Raw genomic sequence first — 11,950 nt, 5'->3', positions numbered from 1 at the left:
TATTTTTAATTGAAAATATAACGATTACATTGGACAAAATGTTAAATTGTTCAATCAATTCTAGATTCAAAATTATGAGAGATTTTAGGACGTTATTTATAAAAATGTGGCGATACTGCAAAATAAATCGGAGAAAAATAGAGATGGTAATGCAGTTATTCACTAAAATAAATTGAAAAAATTGATTTTGTTTAAATACCAGTGTTTCGTTATAAATTTATGTATTTATCGAAAATAAACTTTCTTCGAAGAAACAACAATTAATATAACCGTGAATTTTTAATTTAGATACTGAACTTTTAATGTAGATAATGTAGATACTGACTTGCTTGTCAGAAAATAGATACAAGCTATCAAAAGGACAATTTCTACAAAATGGATAGATTTTCAAGCTTAACTTGAATTATTGATTTATCGAATAACTACTTCGACATGAAAACTTCGGAAAAGAAATTGTATTAAGTCTATTTTGACGAGAGGACAAATCATATCAATGTCATGTTATTGTTTAATTTTGCATAACTTGAAATGTATATAACAGAATAAAATGTTAAATAACGAACAAAATACTCAAGCGTATATTCGTATATTAATAATATGCCCAAGATTAACTATATAAATGGCAACAAGGGTCATTTGTGTCCGGATCATTGCAAGAAGCATTCATTTCTTGGCAGTAGCCTAACTTTGCACCTCAGTTCACCTCCTTAAAAAACTGAGCGGTGAGAACAACTCACAGCCCGCGAGCCGTTGGAATCCTAGTATCTTACTGAATGGCAAGCAGTTGAAGTCATGCGAGGACACAAACTTTGTTGTTGACCTGGTTGCCATTTGACGTATACCAAAAGTGTAAGTTGCAGTTCGTCATTTTTATTTATTCAATCACATCTTTTTGAATTTTTAAGGAATATATAAGCCTTATTTTACTGGCTTTCATTTCTCCGTAGTTGTTGCAACTGTTTACAACCACACATAGAAAATTTTTCAATTATTGTTATAGATTGTATGCCTTTGTATATCTTTCTGTATATTTTTTTGTAATAATTTTGTAGACAAAGATAGTATTTTCTTTTAAAAATGATTTTTTCCGAGAACATTTATTCAATCTTTTAAATTGACGATTCCCACTTTCGCAAATAATTATATATTTTTTTAAATATTAAGTTAGTTTTTATATATCTGTATCTCTATTTAAAAAGCTTAGAAGAATTTTTTCTAATTGATTTATATTTTTAAGTTATATATTTTCTAATATGATACATTATATTTATCCGTCTTCGTTTAAAAATCATTAAAAATAAAATACTTAGCAATTTATCGTTGACAAAATATCTATGTCGTTCTTAAGTAAATGGGTAAAGGAAGTTCTAATAATTTTGGGGGATTTATTTGAGTGATTCAAGAAGAAAAATCTAGGAAGGCACAAATGATTTTGGTTGCCACTTCGAAGGTAATGAAAATTCGTTGCTACTCGGAAGGTTAAGGAAAATATATAATCAAATGCTAAAATATACTTTGAAAATGTTTTGAAATGCTCGAAAGTAAAAATGCGTAATAAATGCCGGATATTGTATTGTATTTGCATATCATCTTTACTGCGTAACGACGGGCTACTAAATGATTCCATAAATAATCACTAGAATTCGTCATTTAGGGGAGAATGGAATAATGCCGGTCACATCTATATCTCGACTGGTCGGTACGAATTAAATTCAATACGTCTGTGGAGGGCCGAAAGAAGTAATAGATAAAATACCGTTATCTAAGCTATTGCGAAAAATTTATTTCGTTTTCTGAATAAGAATCCTGCTAAGCCGGCAAAGTAATAAATCGGTATATTTATTCATGCTAAATTATTGCACTATTTTCTGCAATGTCACTTAAACCATTTAATATAGTAGGAATATTGATTTTCTGAATTAATGGATTGTTATAATATGGTTATTCTATTTGTGAAAACATGTAATTTTTAGGTAATGCCAATCAGTCAGTACTGTAGTAACTGGGATTAAAAGTTGTTCTTTTTGTAAAGAATTTGGGAGAGATAATGAAATGTAGTTTTTTGCAACATATTTTACGAACTTTAGACGAACAAGAGTTGGAATGATTAGAATACTCTTGATAGGAATCATTGTGATGGATTCAAATTAATAAACAATTGATTATTTTTTTCAAGATATTATATGCAATCCTTTAAATACCTCTTTTATAATAAATATATTCGATTTTTAATGAAATGTATGTCTTCTCCTGTTTTATATACTGTAAACTTCGTTGACAGACATTGCCCTGATTTCGAAGTAATCCCGGTCAAATCTCATTTTTCGCTTTTTCATTTGTCATTCTGGTACATATTTTTATAGAATTTTCTGCATCAGTCTATATTATAATAAATATCTGTAGATATTCATTGCATTAAACAGATCCTGAATCCGACATTTCTTATCAGTTTTTTTTATGAGAGTTTCCGCTTAGATGACCACCATTACTTCGTCTTACCCTAATAGCAGTGATATTAAAGTCGGCTATAATACTTACAAGGTTCATAATACCACCTTCTCCTTTAATAAACAATAGGTAAGATGAAAGATAACATGTAAGGATATATAATAAATGTACAAAGTAATGTAATTACAATGATTTTATACTATTTTTTGACAATTTCCTGGTACATAATACAAGATTTTGTATTCAAAAATGATTCACTGAAATTTTGTGTTACTTTAACACAGGGAATGTGTTAAAAAGTACATAAATATAACGTTAAATTAACACACTTATCTTGTAAAACATATATTGTACTTTTTAACGCATTACCTTCGTTAAAGTGACACCAAATTTCAGTGGACTGTTTTTAATACAAAATTTTTTATCATGAAAGTATCATAGATATGTCGATTTTGGAATCTACTTTTTCGAAGCGTCATTTATCCACTTTCTTAAAAAGTAGTTATTTGCAAAACAGTATGTAGTAATTTTCAAAATCCACAATCTTTGGTAGAGAAACATTGCCGATTTGCATATCGATATTCATGCATATCGATTTTAACTCTACTTCAACTTCAATAGTTTTACAACTTAAAAACAAAATAGTATATCGGTCTTGATGCTTTTCCTCTGCCAATTTTCGCGAATTTACTCCGCGGTGAGAGAAAATTGCGCATTGTTAACACGTTGTGTGTTACTTCGGCGATTGCCTGTAACGAAACTCGACGACCTCTCATCGACTCGCGTCCGACTCCGCCGTCGAACGGATGTATTGTAATTGCCGACATTGTTTCCGACCGTTTCGCAACTTCTTGATCTAACGGAGCCCTTCGAATTTCTATTCCCAGAAATACTTGATAATACAATTCGCGCAATAACAGCGAGCGAAGCGTTGCGATTCGTTTACGCGTTTAAGCAAAACGGCTTAAGTGGCATTATCGACCGCATCGAGAAGTTCATCGTTCTCATCGTGACGCAGCTCGTGTACAAGCTTGCCTGATGCAAGCTCACGGCTCTCTAATATCGTACTCTCGCGTTATGCAGTTCGAAAGAAAAGCTCGTGATTTGCCTGAAGTAATGCGCACACGCGCACACATCCCGGCCGATTGTTTCTCCAATGTTCTATAAGCGCTAACGTTGATTACAACAAAAACAGGTCTATTCTGAAACAACAGCTGCGCTCCCCGTAGGGGGCACACACGGGGTAGCGCTTCAAATTCTGTCCGTCACGATCATAGCCATAATAAGATTAGGCTAATTACGTTTATGCACTTAGGAAAAGCGGATCAGCCAGACTCTCTGCACGCGCACATGAGGCGGTTACGCAGCGAGTGGACTCCGCTAATCTTGTTGTTTTGTTTGGCTTAGCGTAAATTTGCCGTCGTAGGCCGTGTAACGCGTAAGTACACGTTCAGGAATATGCTATTGAATATTAACTGAACGTCGAAAACGGTGGGGGATGAAAGCCAGCTGGGGTAACGCGAGCGAATATGATGAAACCGAGTGATCATGAATGTGGTAATTACGTTTATCCGGCAGATTAATCAGCGACAAGAAACGCGTTAGAGAGGGATCGGATTAATATGATATTCCTAAGTGAGAATTGAACATCGCATCCGGAGAACGTCCGACGAGTCAAAGCATCGACGTTTCTGTTCTCCCGGAGGATAGGGCGCGAGATACTCGGACTTACCGCTTCCGTATGCACGGGGTGAGCGGCGAACAGCAGCCCGGTGAGAGCCGCGAATCCTGGCCGAAGCGCCGCCACCACCAGACTCACTCTGGTGACCAAGATGCACGCAGCGGCGTGCAGGGCGACGTTCGTGGCGTGATACCACATTGGACTCAAACCCGCCATCAAGTAGTTCAACCTGAAATCAATTGGAAACGGAGCTCTCATTAGGGGCGATATCGAAGCGAGCCGGATATCTACACCGGTTCCTAAAATAAACCTGCCGTCAAATTGGAGTATTCGGCGTCGGAGTGGTATTAGATTCGCGGTAAAGATGAATGGCAAGTCAGACAACAGTGCGATCTAATCCGAAATTAGATCGCTAAATTCGGACCGACAGGATACGCTGGATGATGGAGTTATTTTTAGATCGCATTAGGGGATGAGATTCGTACATTGTGAGACGGGCGAACGCGACGAATGATATCGTCAGTCTCGCGTATTCCGCGAGGTGCACACAAGTATCGCTCGTAAATAAGGCGAGAATTAAAGCGACGTTTACGACGTTTACGAATGGCGTGTCCGTTGCAGAGTGCAATTTCCAACATCAAAGGGGGCATACCGCGACGCCTACGTGAGAATCGCCTTTATCCGCGAGAAAGGGGACAAATTTCATTGTTACCGAATACAAAGAAACGCCCGGCAAGATAAATCCTATCATCTTTCTGTTTATAAGCACAACGGATTTCAAACGCGGGCGTGACGTAGTTTTCACGAAAATCCGCTTAAGTCGGCCGGCGTAATCGGATTTTAGAAAACCATTCCGACCGTTCTCTTTTCGCTACGACTAACCGAGCGACACGCCGTTTCCTTCGAGGAAGCAACTTACATTATGTATTTGTCTCCCGACTACGTGCGGAAAGTGATATCGATGTACGTGTGGGCGCGCACGCACGCGAAAATTATCTATCGCGGTGCCATCGTCGTCACTCATCGAATTGTTTTATTAACCAGCACGATCGAAGAAGCACGACACGTGGAAAGCATATGATACGTATATATACAGACTGTTTCATAATATGTGAGTATAATCTTAGAAATAAATTCAAGACATAAAAATAACACAAAAAGTTCATATAAACATTTGTTCTATCTGACTTTATTTCCGAGTTACAGATATTTTCGTATTTCGCTAATTCTTGTTAGGTTTGTTAATTTAAGTCGCCAGGTTGAAATCCATCGAATTTTTACATGCAGGGTCACTTAAACCCTGTTATTTACAATACAACGTTAATGTACTCTGTCAGTGTATTGGAGAAAGTTGATAGCAAATCAGAACAATACCAGGAATGTTCGAATATATTAAAAGACCAATGGTGAGACGTTCAAAACTCATCATCGAGCCCAAGGTGTGGTCATTTTTAACACTTCCTTTAGAAACAGAAACGTGAAAATGCTACGCTGGTTCAGTTTGTATCGAGAATTAATGAAATACGAGAACGTCTGTAATCTGGAAACAAGATCAGATTAGGACAAATATTTACATGAACCTTTCGCGTTATTTTTGTGTCGTGAATTCATTTCTGAAATTGTAAGGGTTTCATTCTAAGATTTTATTTCCAAAGCATTTGTTGAAATTGTAAATTATTCACATGTTATGAAACACCCTGTACCTGGATCGTCGTGCTGACATCGAGATGAAAACAAACACCGTAGTTGCTGACGCAGCTGAGCTATAATTTTAGAAGTCTGTCGGCGGCATAAGTTCGACGCCCCCGGAAGACCTGTGCTTGGCCCGTTTCCAGGTGTCAAGGATCATGGGTTGTCGGAGGCGTATCCTGTCTCCTCCTTAGTTCTAGATCAAGCAAAAACCTCGCATACGTCGATTGCAGGGCGACGGGAGGATTTTACCGCGAAGCTCGCGGTGCGTTACGTTATAAGCTATTATCCGTATATATGTTTATCTTTTACCTTTCACAGCAAATCGAGAAACGACGGCGCGAGTTTGTCTTCGCAAATTCGCGGGTTTTAGCTCGAATGGAGAATTTACCATCGCGTGACAGTGTCGTTTAAAAATCCATACACGCACACACACACACACACACATGCACACACAACTCTCGCATTTATATTTACTCATTGACAAAAGTTTATCATTTCGTCGTCGCACGCCCTCTCGGTTTGCAAATTTCCGGTATATACGGCGACTTAAAGTACAGAGTGTAGGACTATGTGTTTAACCTCTTGTTTATTCCAACTGGTTTCTCTAAGCACGGCGGCGTGCGCGTACATTTCCGTTATAGAACAAAGTACAGCGGATTGCGACATCGCGTTATCGCACTCGGACATTGAGCAAATATTGAGACAGTTTCGCGTTATCGATCACGCATTTGAACAGACGGAAACAATTACGCGATGTATTCTTTGAGCGTACGCGAAGGCGCGTGGACATGCGCGAGGGTGAAAAGGAGGAAGACGCACATTGTTAACCATGTGTTGTCAAAAATTGAAAGTACACTTTGAAATATAAACTCTACGTAATTACAAGGGACATTAGTACTTTGAAATCAAGAGGCCTTCACTTCAAGAGGATTGTGAAGAAATACATTACGACGTGGTACAAATGTACAGGATAATTAGGGATACATTTGTCGACTTCCGGTATTGCAAAACTACTGTGGAAAAATGGTCAGAACATCGCCGAGATGTTTGTATCCATACATGTCCACTTTTAAGGGATCAGACTGATGTAACAGTTCAAAAAAATCGATTTTTTTTGGCATTTTTTATAACTTTATAGTCTTAAAAATATACTTCTAAAATATTATAATGAAATTTCTGATAAGTATTATAATATGCGACTTTGAAGCAAGCGATACATGACACGGAAATATGGCTTACGTTGCGCGTCGATAGACAGACTCAATATAAATATTTTTACAATTAGTTTAAGTTTTAAAAGGTAATAGCAGATTCAGAAACAAACACCGTGAATACTTAAAACAGTAATGGAAATCACAATTTCATTGTTTGGATGTTTGCTTTTAAACATACACGTTGCGGCTTTTATTAAAAATATTCAATATTAAAAATTATCTATTAAAAATAATCAAAATAGCTGCGAAAATGGCAGCTACCATTTATAATGATGGATACCATTCCAAATATATTTGCAGATATTCCAACTAATGAGAATAATAATCGGATCGCAATGTCAAATATTCGCAAACAACAGATCGATATCGCGAATCTGCACGTATCCCAAATTATAAAGGAAGCAAGAAAGGCGAGAAGGAAGGAATTAGCCACCCGGAATGATTTATACAAAGAAGCTAAAGAGTTAATATATGGCAGGAATAGGTGATTAGACAGTTGCAAAATTTTTATGTTATGTTTCAAGAAACTCTTTTCAAACTTTAAATACGTTTTTATAGGAACCACGTTTTATTGATCGGCGGGAAAGATAACTCGAAACATAATTAACCGATCGACTTGAAATTTATCTACTTTCAATAGATACATACCATTGAAGGATAAACCTAAAAAATTTAGAGAAACATTAAAATAAATATCTTTTTGTTAGTGCATGATGACAAAAAAGATGCGAAATTTCGATATTCGATTTTCGAATAGAATATTTCTGTAATTTTAATTCTAAAACATTAAATTTAAGTTTATTCCCCAACTACAAGCATATTATTTAATTTTTTCTTTGGACTTGATTTCAGATGAATAGAATAAGTACTATCTTTCCCGCCGATTGCAGTGGTACTTTTGGAATCATAAATTCAGCCATGTGTTACTCACTTATTTATACGTTTTTTCTAATGAAAATATTGGAAATATAGTTTAATAGTCACATGATAAATATGCAATGTTCCAAAATAATCGGTTTCATTTTTGTAAAATTAATTTCTAAACGTATGCTTCTTTTTAGAGTGTTGCATAATCTGACCTCTTAATGTCATATACGAGGTAAAAAACCGGAGCGAGACAGACTTGGCTAGGATCGAACTTCATTTCCCGCTTGCCAGGCGACTGATTTTACTACTGAGTTATTTAGACTCTACGTTAGCGACATTTTTCGTTTTCATATTTAAACATCTTACATATATGAATACTTTGTACTACCTATACGACACGGGAAACCTTATATCTTGTAAACAAAAGTAGCGTGAATTCATAAGAAGACAAGAATACTTCCAATCGTTTTGCTTTTTTTTCTTTACCTCGTGTATAACACAGTGATGCATTGGCGAGGGATGTCCCTCTACCAACACATGTATAACATATCCTATTCTATATATACAGAAACACTATCCTCCAAAAACCTGAATTATAAAGAATGCGAATAGATCGAGAACCAGATGTACGAACCGACCGAACAAAGCTCCAAAATGATTTACAATCGTTTGATAAAACAAGCTTTGTTTTTTTAACATAAGAAGTCCAGCAATTAATGTTCAGCTTTTTTCAGTCTGTTTTAAAATTAGAAAAAATCAGATAGTCACAATATGAATTTAATTACTTATACTTGGTATGCGCCTCCTTTTTAGCTTTCGTTAGAGCAATCACCTTTCTTGAGAACCAGAAAGGATATGTAGACCGAATTATAGTATGAATTGGAACAAAATGGGAAATTGCAAAACTTAATTGTATATAAAGAAAAATCATTGCTGCATCAACAAAAATATTTGCTAATATAGTTTACCAGTCTATGTTATATAAATAGTTATTTATAATTTCATAATCAGCACATTCAAAGTATTGTTTTATTATAGACGTCGAAGGAAAAGAAAAACATTAAAAAGGCACTAAATTAATACACAGAGCTATATAATATATGTCACAAGATAAAAGAGGATCGCGAATCTTATATATTGAGACAGCATGAAAAGAAGAGAAGACAAGATCCAGTGTATAAAGTTTGATACATTAACTACTGAGTTAAATCGGTGAATATTAAATTAATCAACAATTGAAAGGTTTATCTACGTTGAATCCTACACAGAAAAACTTATTTGATTGAATTAAACAAGATTTCATGTTTAAACTATTTTGTTGACTGAATATGTAATTTTGGTATTTATTTGGTATTTATTTAAAACAACATATTACAGGAACCAAGTGAAATGTAACATTAATAAAACTTTTTGTTTGAAACAATATATTTAAATAAAATAAATAAAATATTTGTTTCAATAGAATTGGATTATTGCTATAACAAATTTGTCTATCTGGCCGTATCTGAAATAATTGTGTTTGTTGCTTGAGATCGTGCCGAATATCAATGTCATACATAAAAAAGCGGAAAATGTCACTAATATGAAGCTTAACATGTTCGCTACCAGGGTCTGAGAGGAAAATCTTGCATCACAGCCCAGGATATATTTTGTTAGAACGTGTCCCCAACTGACATGGGTTTTTTAGGATATATTGATAACATAAAAATATAACTATCTCTATCAAGGACATCCTACATCTATTTTATTATTTTTTTGCTCAACAATACTGTTCATTTCCAAATTTATTGCAATATGTTACCATAAACTGATAAAGAACACGCACCGCACATATGCGGCGGTGGGCTCAGATACAAGAATCGGGACACCGCATATATGCGGCGGTGGTAGCGAACGTGTTAAATAGCTCAGTGGTAAAGCGGTTGTTTGGCAAACGGCAAACCCAAGTTGTTTGATTCCAACCAAGTCCGACATTTTTCACCTCATATGATATTAAAAGTGGACATCTTTAGGTACCAGTAAAAAAACTCCGGGAGTAATTCTGACCCCTTTTTCCTCAGTGCAATCACAAGTTTAGTTTCAATCAAATCATATTTTTCTTTAGTGAACTACATTTATATGAAATCGAGCTGATTTCGATGTCGAAAATTTCTCGAAACCGGGCCGTCTGAATCGATGTTAGATTTCGACCTCTTTTCGATGTCTACATTTCGATATCATTTGAATTTCTTATTTCTTACTAGAAGTATATCGAGAAAAATATCTATTATCAGCGAATAACTCAAATTGTTGTTTCTATTTACAAATTAGTATCTTGAATTTGGAGGTACTATGTGATACATGGTTAACAGTGTAAGTGTTTCAACAGCTGGTATCTGCCCATTGTTTGAAAAATATAAGATAGATTAATCGCTGCATACTATGAACGTCTCTATATTTCCAGTTCCGTTTCCTTCCGTTTTCTCTCTCTTTGCGTATAATCATTTATATTTTTCCCCGCCGAGGATAGCGTAACGCAATTTGTCTTCGTCGGCGCAACTTTCTACTTTACGCGAATTTCTCCTTTCATATCTTTTATTCATGTCATCATTGAAGCTCGCTCGACAGACGAACAAAGGAGTACCTGGTCTGAAAATAATTGCAGACAATTCTCTTTGTCCACGTGCAAACAATGAAGATTATTAACATCAATGTCCGCTTAAGAAATGTCTTATTCCGTACGGTATATTAGCCGGATACATACACAATAGCGAATAACAACACTGAACATCACTAGCCGTAAAAGTAGAGTATTTTGAGTATTTTAAGTGTATAGTGCGATTATAGACACTCTTTCGTTACCAATGATTAATGCGAAAATGATAAGGTCCCGAGTCCTAGCTGGACACGACTAGAAAAGGCTCCCGCAAAACTGAAAGTAACTTGATTTACTTAGGGGCGACAGAGCTATCGTTCACAGTGAGAAATCTACTTGCGCAGCGTTCAGGTCGTAATTACGCATTTAACTAATTCGGTTTTAAGCGCTTAATCGGCTTTGTTTCTACACGACAGCTCCTCGAAGAGGTGCGAGAAGTGACTTGACTTTCGTAGCGTCTACTGTGTCGCTATTAATCACAGCAATGTGCGTCGACTGTACGACTCATCGTATTACCGTTATGAGGATATTATTGGGTTGATGCAAAAGTTCATTCCATTTTTTAATCAGTTCTTTGCTCAAAGATTCTAAAATTTCCGTGAATGCGAGATCATATAGCTGAAATGGCGAGCCGTCGAACAAATCGATGCTTAACCCGTTATTGGTGTGTTACTGGTGTATTTTTGTTACATAAATAGATGATGAGATCATCCGAACCTCATAAGAAACTTTAAAAAATATCTACTTTACGTAAGAAATAAGGATGCAAACATATTTAGGATACATTCTTTGCTTCATTTGAAACTTAAAAATAATTATTATTATTCAAGCGTATAAGCTAACTAAACCAAAAAAAGCAGAATATGATAGAAGAGAAAATAGTATTATGGCTCCAATTTACATTTTCTACAATAATTTGGTTAATAGTCAATATTTTAAATTAAAAATTTAACGATTACATATGTCAAAATGTTGTTCAATCGATTCCAGATTTAATGTTATGAGAGATTTTACAACGTTATTTATAAAAATGTGACGACATTGTATAATGAATCGTAGATAAACAGAAATAGTAATGAAGCCACCCACTGAAATAAATTGAAAAAATTAAGCTTAAAAGTTTTGTAGAAATTATTCTTTTGACATTTTATATCTATCTTTTATCTGGCTTTGTTTAAAAATTAGCGTTTCGCTACAAATTTATATATTTATTCAAAATAAACTTTCTTTAAAAACAACAATTAATATAACCGTGAATTTTTAATGTAGATATTGACTTGCTTGTCAGAACAGATATAAATTGTGAAAAGAACAATTTCTACAAAACTTTTAAGCTTAATGTGAATTATTGACAAATCGAATAACTATTTCAACATGAAAACCTCGAAAAAGAGACCGTATTAAATCTATTTT

General features: G+C 35.1%; 1 protein-coding gene across 1 annotated transcript in view; it reads right to left on the bottom strand.

The window, feature by feature from the left end:
- Positions 1-11,950, bottom strand: part of LOC106748426 (transmembrane and TPR repeat-containing protein 1-like) — a 180,215-nt gene that overhangs the window by 101,742 nt on the left and 66,523 nt on the right. Inside the window, exon 2 of the mRNA XM_014626927.1 lies at positions 4,181-4,358. Coding sequence (XP_014482413.1) covers positions 4,181-4,358 — 178 coding nt within the window. The remainder of the gene's footprint in view (positions 1-4,180; positions 4,359-11,950) is intronic.

This window comes from Dinoponera quadriceps, unplaced genomic scaffold (assembly GCF_001313825.1).
Source record: "Dinoponera quadriceps isolate SergipeBrazil2010 unplaced genomic scaffold, ASM131382v1 scaffold321, whole genome shotgun sequence".
Classification (NCBI taxonomy): Eukaryota; Metazoa; Arthropoda; class Insecta; order Hymenoptera; family Formicidae; genus Dinoponera; species Dinoponera quadriceps.
Note: the sequence above shows the minus strand (reverse complement) of the source record. Positions and strands in the feature narration are given on the sequence as shown.